The 20,839-nt window shown below is 44.1% G+C and overlaps 1 protein-coding gene across 4 annotated transcripts in view; it reads left to right on the top strand.

The window, feature by feature from the left end:
• The first annotated feature begins 12,060 nt into the window (after positions 1 to 12,060).
• Positions 12,061 to 20,839, top strand: part of Ero1a (endoplasmic reticulum oxidoreductase 1 alpha) — a 37,651-nt gene continuing 28,872 nt past the window's right edge. For 2 of the 4 annotated variants that reach the window (XR_015637867.1, XM_087584927.1), the window contains exon 1: positions 12,061 to 12,223. Coding sequence is in view for 3 of the 4 variants with exons in the window: in XM_087584927.1 (XP_087441053.1) it covers positions 12,110 to 12,223 (114 nt within the window). In the remaining variant the exon portion in view is untranslated. 4 annotated transcript variants of the gene reach the window in all.

Below are 20,839 nucleotides of genomic sequence, written 5' to 3'. Positions count from 1 at the left end.
TGGCTGAAAGCCTCGAAAACGCTGAAGATGGTCACACTGTCCCCTGCAGGCCAGAATGAGCAATGCCGGACGCAGCTACTGACTGGCTCAATATTAAGTCACTGCTTTCCTAGAACGCCAAAGGCTCTGTAATGAACTGAAAAGGAAGAGGAAATGACAAGACTATTTTTTTTGAGACAGTGTCTTGTAACCCAGGCTGCCTTGTCACTCACCACGCAGCTGAGGGCTTGAACTCTGGTCCCCCTGCTTCCTAGTGAAATTACAGGCATAAATCGGACATTCAGTATGTGCTATGTGGAAATCGAATTCAGGGTCTCCTGCATGCTAGGCAAGTGCTTTTCCAACAGTTACATTTCCAGATTCAGCCTTTTTCTTTCCCAAATTATTTATTCGTGTGTGTGTGTGTGTCTAACTCAGGAGGGCAAGTGTTCACAGAGGCCAATAGAGGGCACGAGATTTTCCGGCTCTGTAGTTGCAAGCTGCTGTGATTTTTTTTTTAAATCTTATCTATTTTATTTTATGCATATAAATGTCTTGCCTGCATGTATGTGTGTACAGCACGTGTGTGCCTGGTGCTGGAGGAAGTAAGAAGAAGCCGCATGATCCCCTGAAACTAGAATTACAGATGATTGTGAGCCACTATGTGGACATTATTGCTCTGCCAAGAGCAACAAGAGCGATTACCCTTTGAGCTATCTCTCCTGGCTCAGTGACTATGTTATTGACAGGTTGGGAGTGTAACATTCGTAGAGTGTTTACCTAGCACACAGAAGGCCCTGAGTTTAACCCCAGCACTCTAAAAGGAAATTAATACACTCCACAAACACACAGAGATCTTAAGGGAGAGCTGGAACCACTTTCCAGCCCCCAGATGCAGCCTGTTCATATCAACTGCATGGGCAGAAGTAAGCAATTTACAGCTACTCAATAAAGTACTGACCTCCTTCTGACCTAATAAGGACATGAAAAATGGCTTGAATAGGGGCCAGAGAGATGATGGTTCAGTGGGCAAAAGAACCTGCCATGGAAGTCAGGTGACCTGAATTAGATTCGTGGAACCCACCTAAAGGTGGTATGAGGGTGCACATGTACAGATGCATAAACGATAATAAATCATAAAAATATCCTAATGTAGTAAATGCTACAATTGAAATAAAAGAATACTATGGGGTAAGGAGGAGAATAAAATTTGAAAACATCTGAGATGAGGTGGTGCCCCGCTATGTCAGCACGTGGAGAGCCTTCTGAACAGATTAAACAGCAAGTGCAGTGCGTGACTCTGAGGTAGAGGGGAGCTTGGCTCACGTCTATCAGGGAAAGGAGGCCAGCAGGACTGGAAGGAAATGGGCTAGAGATGTAGAATACAAGATAAAGTTTCTGCAGCGACCAAGGTAGGGACTCTGAAGTGTGCTAGGACTATCTCAGATCTCTGTGGTGGAGGGGTGGTGATATCTTGATGTCTTCACAAAATCAACCTAATTGTACATACTTAAAAAGGTCGTCGTGGGTATTAAATAGACAGCATGACTAAAGACGTTAATCCAAAATGGGGCATACGGCAATTGTCTTCTTTTAAATTGTTATTCTCATGCTGGGAGTATAACACTGGTATAATACTTGTCTAACATACATCTGGGTTTTACTCCCAGCACCGTGAAAATAAATGAATATGCTTTACAGATACATATACAGTTATGTGAATTTATGCCCAAAGTGACAGAGTCCTCCAAATTTGCTTGCAGAAAATGATGTGGGTATCATGTGAGTTTTCTGTTGTATTTTCTCTAAAAACGGCTTTTGAAGTAGACAATAAACAAATATAACTTAGGCAAAGAGCATTTTTTTTCTCCCACACAGTTGTAACTATTTTGATCTATTGAGTAGGTTCATACCAATATATATATATATATATATATATATATATATATATATATATATATATATATATCAATTCTAACATTGAGAAGACAAGACAAACTGGAGAGATGGCTCTGTGGTTAAGAGCACTGCCTGTTCCTCCAGAGGTCCTGAGTTCAAATCCCAGCAACCACATGGTGGCTCACAACCATCCCATAACTCCAGTCCCAGGACATCTAATGGTCTTTTCTGGCTTCCATGAGTACCAGGCATCCAAGTGGTACACACATATACATGCAGATAAAACATCTCATACACATAGAGTACAAGATTGTTCTCTGAGGTTAACCATAAATACATGAGCATAGATCGGAATGTCATTTCAACATCATCTTCTTAACTCTTGATTCTTTTCCTCTTAACTCATTTGGCAAACTTCTAATGTCAGCTGAACTTTCTGTTTTTCTCATGCCTACAGTAACTCCATTCCACTCTGTGTGTGTGTGTGTGTGTGTGTGTGTGTAAGAGTAACTCAATTTGTAAATATATATTCATATATGGGATTAAATGTTTAGTGTCTTTTCTCATTTCCTGTAAAAAGCCCAAGAACTTACATGAAGATGGTGACTATTTATTGCTCATGTATATATCTAGGACGCTGTCTGAGAATATAAACTATATCTATGTACATAAATGAGTTGACATACATATATATATATATACAAAATATGTAAATGAGACTAGGCACTGTGACAGATAAGCAGATATATATGTAACAAAAGTGTCTAGGGGCCAGAGAGATGGTTCAGTAGTACATTGAACCACAAATTTTTCATTTCACAGTTTTGCTTGCTCAGCAACTTAGGAGCAAACCCAAGTTTGCTTTCCAGTATCTACATCTTGTGGCTAACAACATCCTGAAACTTCAGCTCCAGGGCATCTAGTGTCCTCCACAGGCAACTGCATTCATTCATGTGAGCTCATGTGAGTGAGTGAACACACACACACACACACACACACACACACACACACACACAATTAGAAGTAAAAATAAATATCAAAAAAGTCTAAGAAATCTCACCAGTACTCAGAGAAGTTTCAATATCAGAGTAGAATAGAAGTGATATGAAAATATAGGCTATTATTATCTTATCTTGGAGTCATTAAAAGTCGTATAATAGAGGACTAAAGAAATGGCTTAAGGGGCTGGAGAGATGACTCAGCACTGACTGCTCTCCCAGAGGTCCTGAGTTCCATTCCCATCAACCACATGGTGTCTCACAACCATCTGTAATGGGATCCGATGCCCTCTTCTGGTGTGTCTGAAGACAGTTACAGTGTACTGATATAAAGTAAATAAATCTTAAAAAAAGAAAGGAAGGAAGGAAAAAAGAAAGGAAGGAAGAAAGAAAGGGCTCAATGGTTAAGAGCACTGGTTGCTCTTGCAATGGATCAGAGGATAGGGTTTGATTCCCAGCACTCACATGGACGCTTACAACCATCCTTACTCCATTTGTAGTCCAATCCCAGGGGATCCATCACTCTCTTCTGGCCTCCCGTACCGCACACAAGCACATCATACACACGTACACGTGCAGACGAAATAATCATACACAAAAATATATTAAATAGAATTCAAAACAGAGTTAAGCCCTCATGAGGCACACGTAGTCTTCTAATCTACATCCCTTTAACTTAGGGCTGATGAGTAGAGTCATTTTAAAAACTGTGTGCACAGCTCTGACACTTAACCACTTTAGAAAATGAAGCCTAATTTCTCTTGCATAGTCTAGTGATTTCCTCTTGGTGATTAAAGCGAATGTGACAGCATACAACTGCTGAGACTAGGACATTAAAAAACAAAACAAAAGCCAAACGGAGGCTGCCTTTTTACTCTCCCCCAGAATACCTCCTCTGGAAGAAGCCAGCTGCTCTACCATGAAGATACATAGGCAGTTCTACAGAAAGCTCCACAGGGGAAGAACAATCAACAGGGAACCAAGGCTTCCTGCCAACAGTCATGCAAGTGAGTTATGTTGGCCACAGATGTCCAGCCCTAGGATAACTTCAGATGAATGCAACCTTAGTCTTGATTGCAACAGCGTGAGACTGAGTCACGTACTCAGCTCGCTCAGTAGCGCCTAAGTTGCCGCCCCGGCAAAACTGAGATGAAATGTTTGTGGTTTAGTGTAACCAAAATTGGGAATAAATTGTTACCCAGTGATAGATGCAATAGAAGCTGCTTTAAAAAAAATAGAGAGACAGAGACAGACAGAGAGAGAGGGACAGAAAGACAGAGACAGAGAGACAGAGACAGCGACAGAAAGACAGAGAGGGGAGAGAGAGAGAGAGAGAGAGAGAGAGAGAGAGAGAGAGAGAGAGAGATTAGCAGATAGTACCAGAGAGGCAAGTAGCAACTACTTTTACTCAAGGTTTTGCTCAGCTCTTTTCTTTTGATGTAGCTTTTCTTAGACTCATGGACTCAAATAATTCCTCCTATTTCAGCCAACTGAGTTATCTGGTGATAGCCAGGGATACAGGGATATGCCTCAGTGGTGAGTACACTCTCAAGTGTTTAGAAGTTTTTTTATCTCATATGCGTGCCTCAAATATCTACCAAAATGGACTTACTTGTGTGTATCTGGAGCTGAACAACAAGATGTTTGGTGGGAATGGAAAGTAGGCTCCCAGGCTTCAGAGAAATAACCTTATTTTAATCAGGCAAGATGAATCACATGAAGAGTGTGGTCTGGTGTGGCCATAGTTCTTGTTTTCATCAAAGTAATATATATACAAACAATCTTTAAAAGTACTATAAAGATTCAAGAGGAAAAGAAGAGTGGGACGTGTTCTTGCTATACAGTGTAGGCTGGCCTGGACCTTTCTACATGGTTGAGCTTTAGCCCCTGCACTATGGGATTCCTGGCGTGCACCATGTTACTAGGCCAAAAATCTTGTTTTTGAGAATGGAACCACGTGCAGCCCAATGGCTCCAAACTTGGGATTCTTCTGTCTCGGCCTCCCAGAGAACTACAACTGCATATCTGCCGATCGGGCCTAACCTAGAAATATCTTACTTCTTAAATCTACCTTCAAATACGATTAACAGTCTGTCTGGAAATATAATTCTCTCAAGATTTCGAAGGTTCTTCCTGTGGCTTCTAGAGTATCCTGTTTCGCAGTCCTTTGTAAGTTTCTGGGTCTTTCACTCTAAACGATCAGTTCTCAACACGTGGGTCATGATCCCATTGGGGCCTGCATATCAGAGATCCTTCGTATCAGAAATTTACATTAAATGTCATAACAGTGCAAAATTACAGTTATGAAGTAGTGACGAAAATAATTTTATGATGGGGGGGGTCGCCACAACATGAGGGACAGTATTAAAGGGTCACAGCATTACGGAGATTAAGAAGCACTGCTCTAAAACTTTAGACTCTGATAGAGACATTTTCCACTCCCTAAATTGGGTGCCCAGGGACCCTGAGTGTAGGCACTCATCCTTCTAGTTTGGCTTCTCTTGTTAATTAGTTCTGAGGTCATAATCACACTTTGGTGATTAGATTTTGTTCTTTAATGATTTAAGTTTTTTTCATTTCATTTCTCATTTTTTAAAAAATTACCTAATTTATTTCGTGCGGGGAGTCTGCGTATGTGTGTGGTGCCCCAGTTGGTTTACCATGTGGGGCCTGGGCATTTAACTCAGGTAAACTAAGTTTGGTGGGTGGAGCCTCTATTCACTGAGCCAGGTTGCTGGCCCTCCCATTTCACACACACACACACACACACACACACACACTCACACACTCACACACTCTACCCCCACTCTTTCACTTTCTCTTTTTATATCACTTCTTTTTTTGGGGGGGGGGTTCTTTTTTTCGGAGCTGGGGACCGAACCCAGGGCCTTACGCTTCCTAGGTAAGCACTCTTCCACTGAGCTAAATCCCCAGCCCCTTTATATCACTTCTTAAAAGACTTTTTTAGCAAGGCCCTGGGTTCGGTCCCCAGCTCCGGAAAAAAAAAAAAAAAAAGACTTTTTTAATGTATGAAGCCTCGTTCTGTGTCTTAAAAAGGATTTATTTATTTAACGTGTAGGAGTTCTCTATCTGCATGTACACCTGCCTGCTAGAGGAGGGCAACAGATTCCATTGTAGGTGGTTATGAGCCACCATGTGGTTTCTGGAAATTGCTCTTAACGGCTGAGCCATCTCACCTGTCCCCTTCTTCCATCCATTAAAATGAGGTAATTGTCAGCAATCCTTCATTTTAAAAAGTTGGAAATGAAGTTGCGGTTGGCAGGGGTCAGATCTTGGGGGACTTTGAATGTCGTGTTTGAGAGTCTTGAATTTTCAAACAGCTGGGGAGTCTTGTAATTTTTAAAGCTGTGGTGTGATCAGATGTGCGTATTTGGAGTCGAGAGTTAACAGGTAATTATGAGCCAAGAAATATGGGTGCTTGGAACCAAATGTGGGTCCTCGCACTCTTAGCTGCTCAGCCATCGCTCTGGCTGCAACGCTCGGAGACTTTCCTTTCTTTCTTTGGTTTCTTCTGTTTGTTTCGCTTCGAGGCAGGCTCTCGGTCTACAGCCCCAACGGGCTCCAGAACAGAAGGACGGACGGACGGAGTGAGTGGCGAGTGAGTGTCACTCAGGCTGAACAGTGCAGGGTGCTCTGGGGGACAGACTTAACCGCGTCTCCACAAAATCCATTTTGTGTCTGGTTCAGGATTTGTCCGCCTTTTCCTGAATCGTGCTGAGTCAGCAGTCTCTTGAGTTTGTGGCCACTCCTGACGGCACAGTCCTGGCTTTGAAATGTTCTCTAAATGAACTAGGATCACTCCACGTGCTGAGTCAACCTGTAGTCGGAGCCACAGGTTTCCCATCATTTTTTCCTACACCCCTACATACCTCTGGCAAATTTTTCTAATTTCAGTGTTTTCCCACCCTCATCCACGAGTACTGCTGCCCTCTGATGCACCACAGTCGGCTGCTTGGCCTGTAAGCTTTACAGCATTTGCTCTAATTTGTTTTTTTTAAACCACACATTGTCCCGTGCTACCCTAAGCTGTCCTTACCCCTTTGGATTTGTTAATTGGTTAATTGACTTGTACATTCATCCATTCACCCAGGGCTCATCTTTCACAATACACACTTTACTGAGGAGTAAGGGCTAAGGAGCAAAAAAAAAAAAAAAAAAAAAAAAAAAAAAAAAAAAAAGCCAAGTCAAGGTCTCTACCACATGATGAATGCCGAGAGCATACATATGAACAGGAACTGGTCATTCCCTATGGTGTGTACAATTACGGAAGATCAGGATGAGGAGGAAAAAATGTCAAGTTTTCAAACTCACTTCACGTGAGCAAAGACGGGGAACCTGAGAAACATGCCATTTGTGGGGAAGCCGGGACTGTGCCGTCAGGAGTGGCCGCAAACTCAGAGACTGCTGACCCAGCGCAATTCAGGGAAAGGCGGACGGATTCTGAACCAGACACAATCCATCAGGTTAAAGATAGAAGAAGTGTTGGAAACGAAGCTGAAGTACGCAGGCTCAGATCATAAGGGACTTGAATGTCCTGAGTCTTGAGCTCAACTTTCCAAATTCCGAAACTGACCTTGGGTGAAGGATGCTCATGGTTTTGTTGTTGTTTGTTTGTTTGGTTGGTTGGTTTTGTTTTTGAGGGATATAAACCTACAAGCCAGTTGATTAGTTACAGGAACAAGGAGATAAATTAGCTGAGAAAGAATAAAGGCCAGAGCTAAGTCCTCCATGAAGATGGAGAAGAAAAACTGAAGAATCTTGTAGAGGGCAGCCTGTCAGGACACGGTGCATCAGAAGGTTGTGGGATCTGAAAGAAAACCAGAGAGAAGCACAATGGTTCTTCCTGCTTTCCAGATACCTGGCCCTAGATAGTGTGACCGATTGTCTCTCATAATAGCATGTATGTGTGTGTGTGTGTGTGTGTGTCCAACAGATGAACTGTGAAGCTCTAGGGAGAGATCTGAACTAGGAATGTACCCTTGGGAGTCTTGAGTGTAGAGAAGGCATTTATCATTATGGGGTTAAGCAATGTTCTCTAGGAGATACTAAAAGATAGACGGAATCCTAAGGAACCATCACATCGGGAGAGGGGGAAGATGTAGTTAAATAGTATCGGGAAGGAGTAAGGAGAGCAGGGTGTGGCTGTCTATTCCCGTAATCCTAGCTCTTGGAAAATTGGAGCAGGAAGCTGGTGAATTAGAGTCCAGCCTGGGCTACAAGCTGAAACAGACAAAAGGGGAGGAGGTCATAAAGAGAACCTGAAGTGTTTCCTGCATCATACACCGAATTGAAAGAGAGAGGACACAGCCTTGTCAAAATGTAGCATGTGCTTCCTGGAAAATGGTCGTTGAACGTAGTGATGATATTCCATTTAAAGAGGTGGAGGAGGGCTGGTAACCTGGAAACCAGATAGAGTGTGGGTTGAGGCAGGAATGGGAAAGGAAGAAGTGAAGTCAGTGACTATAATCCATAGCTTGCTCACTCAGAAACTGTACATAGAGACAGCTTAAGTGGCTGTGCCTTCCCCACCTCAGATAGTTCTGATCATGTGGCAAGGAAGGTCTAACAATATGACATTTGTACTCAGTAAAGATTAGATAACACTGGCTCTAATCAAGTGGCACCAAGCCTTTAAAGTTTTGCTTAGTCATTCTTCCGTGACTACATCTTTTCCTTTACATTCTTTCTTTCTTGTTTGGTTAATGCTGGAAATGGTTTAGGTGCCAGGTTTCCCATAAGCAGCTTCATGTCCTGTTTTGAGAAACTGGTGCAAGGCCCTTCCTGCTTTGCTCATTAAAAAAAAAAAAAAAAAAAAAAAAAAAAAAAAAAAAAAAAGGGATTGGGGATTTAGCTCAGTGGTAGAGCGCTTGCCTAGCAAGTGCAAGGCCCTGGGTTCGGTCCTCAGCTCCGGGGGAAAAAAAATAATAATCATAACTGTTATTTACCTAGCAATCAGGATTCTCTCAAGAAATGCTGTACCCATTAAGTCTGTCACAATGTTGTTCTAGTATTAGAATAACAAAGTTGCGATCTAGTTCATCTCCCAGCAATTTAATGTTGCTCAACAAAGTTTTAACAGGAGGCTGGGCTTTCAGAATCAGGGACTGAACATCACATATCCCCTGGCACTCTTGAGATTGTTACTGAATGACTAGCTGGTTATTTCACACCATATGCCTAGGAAGCCTTATTGAAGAGGTAAACTCAGAAGACTGAGTTAAAGGTCTTTTGGGAACTCATGGGGAAGCTGGAACCGAGTTCACTCGGGTTCCAGGTTCTGGCATGGGCATAGAATCTGAAGCTGTATCAAACTTGCTTCAGAAAGCTTGCGTTTTACTCATTCAGTATGTCTCTTCCCTGGCTTTGTCTCTCATTTGTGATGATAGAGGGCTTGGTCATAAGAAAAGCTATTCAGTCCCACACAAATAAGACTCTGGGAATCTAAGGTATGTTTGGGATGGAGGCCGTGCTTAAGCAGTCCTAATAATTTGCGATTCGGGGGTAGAAATATGAGGAAGGAAATGTTACCAAAGATGTCAAACAAATATCGAACATGGAGAGGGGAAGTATCCATTCAGTGTACATATTTCAACTCCCTCGGATGTACACACAAAGGGTATTTGTGGCAATGCCCACACTGCAATTTTATGTTTAGGTTCTTGTGGGATCTCTGCTATTTTCCAGATTCAATGTACACATATTTTTACGTCAGTTCTTTTTAAGACAAGGTCTTGCTATGTAGCTCCAACTGGATTCAAACTCATGATGATTCTCCTGTCTCAGTCTTTCTTGTTTCTGTTTTTTTGTTTGTTTTCTAGACAAGGTTCTTGCTGTGTAGCTATGGCTGTCCTGGAACTAACTATGCAGCCTAGGCTGGCCTGAAACACACAGCAATCCACCTGTCTCTGTTGGAATTAAAGTACACCACTATGCCCAGGTTTATTAGCCATTTTTGTTGTTTGCTTGGTGAGTTTCTTGTTGTTTTCTTCAAGACAGGAACTCGTTATATAGCTCCCAACTCTTAATGTAGACCAGGCTGACCTTAAACTTGTGTTGGGACTACACTGTGAGCCCCCAAGCCTAGCCACTCACCTGAGGTCTGGGTAGCTCAGCATTGCACATAGTAGCCAGGAGCAAACTGATCGTCCATCACTGGATGGGCAAATAAAGTAGCACACCCGTGAGTGTGCGTCCCCTGACCTGTGAGTGTGCATTCCCCGACCCGTGAATGTACCCTGACCCGTGAGTGTGTGTACCCGGACCTGTGAATTTGCATTCCCCGACCTGTGAGTGTGTGTCCCCTGACCTGTGAGGGTGTGTACCCCGATGCAGAGTGCTGTGCAACTTACAAAGCAGGGGATGGGGTGACCTGTAACACAGCTGTCACTGTAGAACACTAACTGGAATGAGGCAAGAGCAGAGAGAGAAGTGCTGTGTGATCGCACGTGTGTGAAGTTTTACGATCTCGTGGACTCTGTAGAAAAGCAACCAGAGAAGGTTGGAGAAAGGAAAGTTAGTCAAAGGGCACAAAGGTACAGTTAAGACTGAAAAAAAAAGTTTCATTGAGGGGTTGGGGATTTAGCTCAGTGGTAGAGCGCTTGCCTAGGAAGCTCAAGGCCCTGGGTTCGGTCCCCAGCTCCGGGGCGTGGGGGGTTTCATTGACCTATGGGATTACATGGAGGCTGTGATTTATTTACAGTGTGTTTTGGAGTTACTGACAGATTGAAGTTACTAATGGACTTATTTTTAAACATTCGCATCAGAAAAAGCTCATGTGAGGTGATGGCTATATCAACGTGACTGAGTCTTCCTACAATGTGTATATGGATTGAAAATATCCCACCATATACGCAGTTATTAGTGAATTCAAAATAAGATTGAAAGGCTGGTTGTGGTGGCACAGGCCTTTAATCTCAGCTCTAGGGAGGCAGAGGCAGATCGACCTCTGTGTGCTTGAGGCCAGCATGGTAGACAGTGTAAGTTCCAGATCAGACAGGAATACACCCTGAGACACTTCATCAAAATAAAAATGCACTTACCCCCAAGCAAAACAAAACATCAAAGAATGAAAAGATGATGACATTATCAGTTTTCCGGTGTCTTCCACACGGGGGCTGGGCCTGGTGGATCTGTGTACTTCCAAAGTCAAGCTCAGCTTTGTGAAGTGAATCGAATGGAAATTTACTTGGGATCTGGAACTGTGTGCAAAGGACACCAGGAAAAACACCTGAAAAAGAGAAACTATGATCTGGTTCTAGAAAAGGGAGTATGAGCTGTAATATAGATATCACGAAGACAATAAGCTTATAAGGCCGTATTATCTTACTGTGTGTACAACGCATGCTATAGATAACAGGCTAAGCAAGGCTTCTCACTGCCTGGCTCCAGTTCTTGGCACCAGGCGTCCCGGTTTCCACTTTTGAGTTTGGGTAGTGTTCACCACCTTGCTTGTGAAATATTCCTAATTCGCATAAAACACAGCAAAAAAAATATGAATAAATCGGGAGTACACATTGAGCTAACATCTGTATTTATTGTTGTATTTAAAGATTTATTTATAATATAGGGCCTAACTCTATAGGGCAGGAAATACGTTGCTCCAGCTGTCTTTGAAATTGAGCAATCCTCCGGCCGGTCTCTGGAGCGTTGGGATTCTAGGCGTACACCGCGACGGCCAGCCCTTTGGAAACCAATTTCACCTGTTCCCTTTGTAGGAGGGAGAAAGGGAAGAACTAGAAAGCCACTAGATCGTGTGTGCGGCCGTGCTCCCCGAAATGAACTCCAACATCCTTTTGGCTTTAGGCAGCCAGAGCACGGCGGACACGTAACCCAGGCTCGATTTCCTCATAGAGAGAAAGGGATGGGCCAGCGTGAACTCCGGGGCGGGGCGGAGCGGGGCGGGCTGGACAGCGCAGGCCCCGGGCAGTGTGGTTCAGGGAATACCCCGACCCCGCGATGACCGCGTCTTCGCACCAGGCGAGCCGCAGGCCAGGTGTACCGGAGGCGGGCGCATAGGAAGGCGGCCGCCCGAGGCTCGCGTGGGCAGTTGCGCGCGCCGCCGCACGTCCGCAGGGAGGCGGGAGCGCGGAGGGCGGAGGGCGGAGGGCGGAACGCGGGGCGGGGCCGGCGCGGGCTTCTTCAGCGGGCGCGCGGCCTGCGCCGGGGAGCCAGGCACGGTGGCGCGGGCCGAGGGCGGTGGGCGGCGAGTGGCGATGGGCCGCGGCTGGGGCTTGCTCGTCGGACTCTTGGGCGTCGTGTGGCTGCTGCGGTCGGGCCAGGGCGAGGAGCAGCAGCAGGAGACAGCGGCACAGCGGTGTTTCTGTCAGGTGAGGCGCGCAGGCTGCGCATCTCTGGGCGCGGGCGATCCTGCTGCGCGGCCCTCACCGCGTTCCGGATCACCCCAGGCCGGGACACCCTTCGAGGGGCGTGGGCGCCTGGGCAGCTTGTCACACTGCTTCCTCGCATCCTGCCATGGCTGCTCCGCGTTCACCGACCCGGGTTTCTGGGTGGACCCGGCACCTGGACTCCTCGTGCGCGCACTGCCGGGGACGTCCCCAGCCTTTCTGCTCTCCACGGACTCTTGGGGAGACTAGCAGTTCTTCAGGTCTTGCTGTCAATGTCAAGAGGTTAAATGACCTTGCGGGGCTCTTTGGGTGCCCTGGTTCAACTGCTTGGTGTCTTTGCGGCTGTCGTTGTCCTGTGACTTCTCGGCCTGTGTATGGTGCACTTTCTTCCTGATGCTTATTCTCGCATCCTGACACTTCCCCTTTGCGGTTCGAATCCGAGGCAGGCCCCTAGCTCTTCAGTACTCGAGTTTGATTATGAGCTGTGATTATTTACTTCGGTAGAAGGTGTGGGATCAGTGAGCAAAACATTCAAACAATTTTGTTTTCGTAGTGTAGCCTGTAAATTTTGTCTGGGGCCATTTAGGCTAGACGCTTTGAAATAACTATGAATTTCATTTTGCAGTCTTAAGAAAATTCTAACAGCCAGCGAACACCGACAAGTATCTGGATTCAGTCGATGGGCTAGTCTTGTAAAGTCTGGAAGAACTCTTGACTATTAGCGGTTCCCCAGACTTTCTTCTGTTTAAAAGTGTATCAGATGATTTTATTACTGAGTTACTTAATATGTAAATTGTATTAACCACACCTCGGGCTGGCTTTCCCCCTAGACTTGTTCATTACTGTTTTTTCCGATGTTTAAAATACTGGTTTATTTTGTAGGTATGTATATTGTACCTGTGAATGTACACATAGCAGGGGGTATTTATAATAATCCACAGCTTGTAGGAGGAGTCATCCACCACATGGGACACAGGGTCTTCAGGCAAATGACGCTAACTTGTGGAGCGTTGGCTCCTTTTATAGCCACCTTTTTGGTGGACTTTGATCTCTGAAATTATATTTATTAAAAATGGAGGGATAGAGAGCCAGGTCATTCGTGGGTCTTAGCTGTTTGTGATCAGAAATACTGTGCATGCAGAGTATGATACTATAAGATGCCTGAGCGACAGGAGGAAGAGGTGTTCCTTGTTTCATCGCCTTAAACTTTTGGATTTTATTGTTTTGTTGAGTGATTTTGGAGCAGAGGTGAGTTGCTGGAAGTTCAGAAAAAGCAACTTTTCTTTTGATTACAAATGTTAGGCAAACACAGTTTCAACACCGGAGATGGGAATAAGCAGCTTCTAAGTGGCAGTGTTGAGGAAAGCTGCTAGGAGTGACACTTTCCAGTATGTTCTCTGGAAAATGGTATGCAAATACTCTTCAACTTTGTCCCACACCCAACCTTTTTGGATATTTCTTTAGAATTGAGAAACTTTTATGTTTTCTCTTGGTTAGTAATTAAGGGTTTTTTTAGCTGTTATCACAATATCTTCAGATCTGTCTATCTGTCTATTTATCAATCATCTATCTATTTATCTTTAGCCAGGGTCTCTTAATATAGCCCTGGCTGTCCTGGAAATCACTGTGTAGACCAGGCTGTCCTAGAACTTACAGAGATTTCACTGCCTCTGCCTCCCGAGTGCTGGGATTAAAAGCGAGAGTCACCATGCCCAGCTCTTTTTTATTTTTCAGAGTTATATATTTTTATTTAATGTGTATGTGTGTTTGCCTGCAATGTCTGCACACCCAATGCATGATGGTGTCTGAGTAGGGCAGAGGATGGAACTGGAGTGTGAGGCACCATGTGGGTGCTGGGAATAGAACTCTGGGTACTGTGCAAGAGCAGTACTTGCTCTCAGTCACTGAGCTCTTTTCAACCCCTGTATCCTCAGATTTAAGTACTCCCGAATTTGCTAAAACTAACCTTGTTTCTTTGTTCGTTGGTCCTCTCCCTTCCCCTTCCCCTTCCCCTTCCCCTCCCCTCCCCTCCCCTCCCCTCCCCTCCCTTCCCCTCCTCTTCCTCTCTCCTTTCTTTCTTTGTTTTTCGGAACAGGGTTTCTCACTCACTCTGTAGACCAAGTTGGCCTCAAACTCACAGAGCTCCTCCTCTGCCTCCAGAGAGCTTGGTTTAAAGGTGTGCCCCACAACCATCTAAGTCCCTTTTTCTTTAAAGGAAGAATATCTGGTTTTCCTCTTCAGAGTCAACTTTGAGTAATAGTAAACTAGCCTAAAATAGTGCTTGTGTGTAACATCTGCAGTCAGCCTGATCAGGAGTTTTAGGTTAGCCTGGGCTACATGGTGAGATTCTTATTTCCAAAGTATAGCCTAGCTAATGACAGAAATAGTCAAATAGTCTTAGTTTGTTGTTGTTGTTGTTTGTTTTGTTTTCCCTTCCTGCTGCTGGCCTTCCTTTCTTACCACATTGGCCTTGGATTACTTCTTCACCACCCACCTCCTGTTACATTGGTATCAAGTCTGTTTCAGTCCATAGGTGCTGTCTGAGTCAGGGCAGTCTGTGGTTGTTTGACCTTGGAAGGTCCTTGCACAGTACAATGGAGAGTTCTGCAAGCAATCAGACTGAGTTTGATAAGCACTCCACAAGTCCCTGGAGCATCAATTTAACACACGTAACCTGGTGTTTGATTGGTGCTCAGCAGATGTTGGGGAAGGTTTCGGTGTAAGATGTTAAACAAACCATTTAGTTCAGCCAGCTGTTTGCATAGCTTACTGGGATTGGGCTTTTTGATGGGCAATGGCTGTAAGGAATCTTTGGTTACTATGTAGGTTTCAAGTCCCTTTAACATGATTTTCACTGTATGCTGCAAATCATTTAAAAACTTTTTAGCTTTGTTTTATGTCTATGAGTGTTTTGCCTTCGTGTGTGTATGTGCACCATGTGAAGGCCAGGAGTCACTGGAGGTCAGAATCGTGCATTGGATCCCCTGAAACTGGAGTCAGATGGTTGTGAGCTTTGTGAGTGCTGGGAATTGAACTCAGGTCCTCTGCAAGAGCAACCACTGAGGCATTTCTCTAACCCTTATGAACTCTTTCCAGAATAGTGTTTTATTGTTCACCGTTCACTACTCAAAATGGTTGTTTGAGACTTATAAATCGTTCTTACAACCCCTTGCTTTTTATTATCCCATTAAGACGTTAATTAGTAATATTATTAATTTATATAGAAAGTTGACTTTTGTCCCCACTTGAGTAAACAATCCCGCGTGCAGGAAGCACTCGTCCTTTGAACCAAGATAGTATTTGGTGTCACAGATACAGACTTAGATGAGAAGAAGTCCTTCCCATTTGTTATTTTTATTTTCTGACAGTTTCGCTGAATTATACATCATTAAAGAAAGTGAGTAGTGAAAGCTTTGGCACAAGTAGGGGAATATATTTTCAAGGTATAATCTCAGAAGAAATGTTGAAGACTGTTATGAAGGACGAATGAATGTGCTTTGTACTTAATTAAACATAAGTGTATATTCCTTTTCATTAATGCTGTTTATTGTTTTTAGGTCTGGTAAGCAGTGGTAGTGCTCAGCCACCTGAGTGTGGTAGGTCTGCCTCGGGCTGCTGTGGGGGAGGCGCTCAGGCTGCTGCAGGGGGACACTCAGTTACTCCAGTGTGGCAGGTCTGCCTCGGGCTACTGCAGGAAGTACACTCAGATGCCAGCTCCACAAACGCATTAGTTTTGCGTAGAGTACACCGCAGACACAGTCTCCAAATGTGTGCTGCAGTAGATTTAACCTGCTAAGTGGCTCGTTAAATCAGTTTTAAAAATAGCTTTGATTGTTAGACTGAGTGGCCGGACTGTGGGAGAGATGATTTGTTGTGTGGCATTCAGTCCTAGTTAGAGGGATCTTTGAAACAGGTTAAACTGGAGAGATGGCCATTGACTCCTAAGCGCCTGTTGCATCCCTGACTTTTCCGAATAGAGTGCATGGAAGAAATTTCATTCGTGAGTCACTTCACAGTGCCGTGTGTTTTTTTCTTCCTTTCTTCCTTAAAAAAAAAAAAAAGACTTACCCATTTTATGTTTACTCTCTGTCTGAGAACCATACACATGCCAGTGTGAGGACATTGGATCCCCTGGAACTGGAGTTACAGTTGTGAGCCACCATGTGGGCACTGGGAATTGAACCTTGGAACTCAAGGACATCAAGAGCTTCAGACTGTTGAGCAAACTCTCTAGCCCCGCATTGTGAACTTGAGTAAAACTAGGACTTTAGGCAGAGACAGCTGTCAGTGCCCTATGCTGTCTGTTGTGTCCTTTGATTTCCACTGTCCCAGTTTTTCTTCTTCCCATCTTTGTCTGTTGGTCTGTCTGTCTGTCTCCCTCTTTCGTGCTTGCTTTTGCTCTTCATGTGCTGCTTGTCTGGTGCGCTCTCTCTCTCTTTCTGTTGTTGTTGTAAAATTATAAAAAAATAAAATGCTGTCATTTATCCCCACTAGGTCTGGCGCTGAAGTGCCTAAGATATCTGCCGGATATCTCAATTCTCAGTCAGCAAAGCCTCTCACCCGCTCTGCTCCATCCCATCTCACACTGCCGAGGGCCTCTCTCTGAGCCTGGCAGCAGTCTCTCCACCTATTTAGTTCCCAAGGCAGGTTTCCATGCAGAAACACACATCCCAACTCTGTGGTGACCCAGACCAGCTGCCACACATTTCTTACACTTAAATCGCTACATGAACAAACACACAACACAATAACCTTTGACCCAATTGATAAGATATAATTGCCCACCTAAACATACAAAGCCCCATACACATCCATCCCTTAAAAACATTCGTAACAACCTGTAAAGATTCAGCTTGGAATCTTAACATTAGTCTTCATGTTGTCCTTCGGTTCTCTCTCTCTCTCTCTCTCTCTCTCTCTCTCTCTCTTTCTTTCTCTCTCTCTGTTTCTCTCTCCTCTCTCATCAAGCTCCTTTCTCCTCCTTTAATATATTCTACATGGCCAGTCAGTCTTTCTTTGGCTTAATTCACTTAGTGTGTCCTCCGGGGCTACTGAGGTTAAATAGCAGAATCTTTTACTTTTCTTTTCTTTTTATTGGATATTTTCTTTACTTAAATTTCAGATATCCCCTTCCCCAGTTTCCTCTCTGGAAATCCCCCATCCCATCTCCCACCTCCTGCCTCCATGAGGGTGCTACCCCACCCACTCACCCACTTGCTCCCTCCTCCCTGCCCTGGCACTCTCCTACACTGGGGCATCGAGACTTCACAGGACCAAGGGCTTTTCCTCCTATTTGTGCCCAACAATGCCATCCTTTGCTACATATGTGATTGGAGCCATGGGTCCCTCCATGTGTACTCTTTGGTTGTGGTTTAGTCCCTGGGAGCATTGTGGGTGTCTGGTTGGTTGATATTGTTGTTCTTCCTGTGGGGTTGCCATCCCCTTCAGTTCCTTCAGTCCCTTATTTTGTGTATGTGGCATTTTCTGTCATTTGTTTATCTTGGTTGGGGATTTAGGGATGTAACACACAGCAACATTGACCGTGTGGTTAGTAGTGTACTTGGCAGCTTTGCTAAACGGATGCATTGCAACTATTGTCATGGAGAGATGAGTGATTATGCGAAAAGGTGGCTATGTTAATTGGTCCACATATAGCAATCATTTTACTATATGTAACATATCACTCCATAATGTATATTTTAAATAATTATGTATATGAGTACACTGTAGCTGTCTTCAGACACACCAGAAGAGGGCATTGGATCCCTTTACAGATGGTTGAAAGTTATGGTGTGGTTGCTGGGAATTGAACTCAGGACCTCTGGAAGAGCAGCCAGTGCTCTTAACTGCTGAGCCACCTCTCCAGCCCCATGATGTATATTTTAAAATACAGAATAATATTTATTTTAAAAAATCTATGTTCTTTACAAAATTGTGTGCCTCTGTGTGTGTGTGTGTGTGTGCGTGCGCTCGTGCATGTGTATGTCTGTGTGTGTGTGTGTGCGCGCGCGCGCGCACGCGTGTGTGCAAGCTGTGGTGCCCTTGAACATTAGAGGAGGGCATTGTGTTCCTTGGAGCTGGAGTTACCATGGTCTGTGAGCCACCTCACATACCAGTGGGTACTGGGATCTGACCTCTGGTCCTCAAGGTAGAGCAGCAGGGCCCTTAATGGTTGAGCCATCTTTCTAGCCCCTCTGGTCACAAACACAATAAAATTAAGTACCCTAGTCTTTGACAAATAAAGCATAGTATGAGTACATACATTTACTTATTGAGAAACAGTAGGCTGTATTCTAGAAGATGCCTTTATACACAAATACCCTGGGAGGTTAAAATCAAGCTAATTGTCTTGTCATCTCCCAGCTAGCCGCACACGTGGTGAGAATACTTAAACTCTATTCTCTTAGCAAATACAATTACAGCTGTGTTCGCCACGCTTTTCATTCAGAGCCCACATCTCCCACCCCTATCCTTAGTGTCCTCCTTAGATCTCACAGGTGAGGGAGGTTGTGATGTAACGTTTATATCTAGCTTATTTTGCTTAGCATACGTCTTCCAGAGTCATCTGGAATCCCACAAAGGACAGAGTGGTAAGGAGGTCATTGTGCGGCGTGTGTGTCACGTTATCCAGTCTCACCCTGACAGATGCTTAGATGCTTTTCCATCCCGGGTACTGTGCGATGCAGGGAGCACGGGTGTGCAGATGTCTCTTTGAGCCAGTGGCTTTATTTCTCTTGGCTGTGTCCGCAGAGTGGGATCACTAGATTAAGCTAGCTGTGTTTTTAGTTTCTCGAGGAGCATCCACGCTGGTTTCCATTATGTCAGGCAGTTTACATGGAAGCAAGGGTCCCTGTTTCTCCGTATGCTCACCAACCTTCTTTCCACCTTGGTTGTATGTCTTAACGATTTTATTTGTTTGATGCTATTATAAATGGAATTGTTTTCTTGTTGTTGTTCTTTTTTAGAATTATTTATTTCATGTGTTTGAGTCCACTGTAGCTGTCTTCAGACACACCAGAAGAGGGCATCGGATCCCATTACAGATGGTTGTGAGCTACCATGTGGTTGCTGGGATTTGAACTCAGGACCTCTGGAAGAGCAGTCAGTGCTCTTAACCGCTGAGCCATCCCTTCAGCCCTTGTTTTTGATTTTGTTTTCTTGATAGTCTGTTTATTAGTTTCTAGAACACAACTGATTTGATTTTTGTATCCTATGATTTTTTTTTTAATAATTTGAGTTTTTTTCTTTTTGGTGGAGTTCTCAAGTTTCTGCATGTACTGTATGCGATCTGCAAATGCTGATAATTTTAGTTTTCTTCTTTTTTAAGGTTTATATTTATTTTATGTATATAAGTACACTGTCACTGTCTTCAGACACACCAGAAGAGGGCATGGGATCCCTTTACAGATAGTTGTGAGCCACCATATGGTTGCTGGGAATTGAACTCAGGACCTCTGGAAGAGCAGTCAGTGCTCTTAACCACTGAGCCATCTCTCCAGCCCCCTAGTTGTTTATTTTTGATTTGAATTCCTTTTCTTTTTTTTTCTTCCTTCTGTCTTCCTTTTCTTTAATTGATGCTTGGACAAAAGCTTTTCATAAGAAACAAATACAGGGGATACGGCCGGCCATACCGTACTTTGAATGAGGGCACAATTCTGATCTATGAGAGAAGTAGGCTTTCTTACCATTGTGCACAAGACAACGAGGACTTCTTTTGATTGGTTGTTTAGTTTGTTTTGCCATTCACTGTGATTTAAAAAAAACCCTTTTCCCCGTCAAATAAGCTCCTTACACAGTGTGGTCAGCCTTCAAGCTGTCTACATACCAATCACAAAGATGGGGACAACAGGTTATATTATGTATATCTGTGATTACATATATATCTTTTCTTGCCTACTGTATTTGACTAAGTCAACTGTAGTCAGTGGAGAATATGACTCAGCCTCCCTACCTCCATCCCATGCTAGTTTTCCATAATCTGGTCCCTCGTTCCAGTGGGACAGCTGAAATAATACAGCATTAGAATCTTTGACTGCAAACTAGGGCTATATACCTTCCTCCTTAGGGGAATGTGGGCTGCTTCAGAGAGTAATGGAGCTGGGTTAATAGTGATGCTTCACAATCAAGTGTTTATTCTCTTTGCTGTTCTGATCCTAATCCTGCAAGTTGGAAGTTATTATTTTATGGAAAGCTCAGTGACAGAGGTGGGTCTTAAACCCCGATAGGCCTAACTAACTGCAGAGCACAGTGGCTATGGTGGGGTGAGACCGACCTTTGGGAGCTTGCAGTGGGCACTGCCAGAGGCTTGGCAGCTCTCACAGAGTAGGTCTTCAAAGTGGGTGTGGCTATGGGCACAGCTTCTGTCTACCCACTGTGAGCCTTTTTACCTCTATTATTCGTTTTCCTACCCAAAGCTGGTTATTAAAGTCTAGTTCAGATTTTAGTAGGTATTGGTCACTTGGGAGGTTGAGAAGGATTTTTGTTTTCCAAAGGTTTGATTGCGTGTCAGGCAGGGTTGTGCCTTGCGGGGATGGTACAGGATCTGAAGTGTGTTCTGAAGCATAGCACCAGGCCGTGATTGTCTCATCTAGCACTTGT

The sequence above is a fragment of the Rattus norvegicus genome, chromosome 15 (genome assembly GCF_021556685.1).
Source record: "Rattus norvegicus strain SHRSP/BbbUtx chromosome 15, alternate assembly SHRSP_T2T, whole genome shotgun sequence".
Lineage (NCBI taxonomy): Eukaryota > Metazoa > Chordata > Mammalia > Rodentia > Muridae > Rattus > Rattus norvegicus.
Note: the sequence above shows the minus strand (reverse complement) of the source record. Positions and strands in the feature narration are given on the sequence as shown.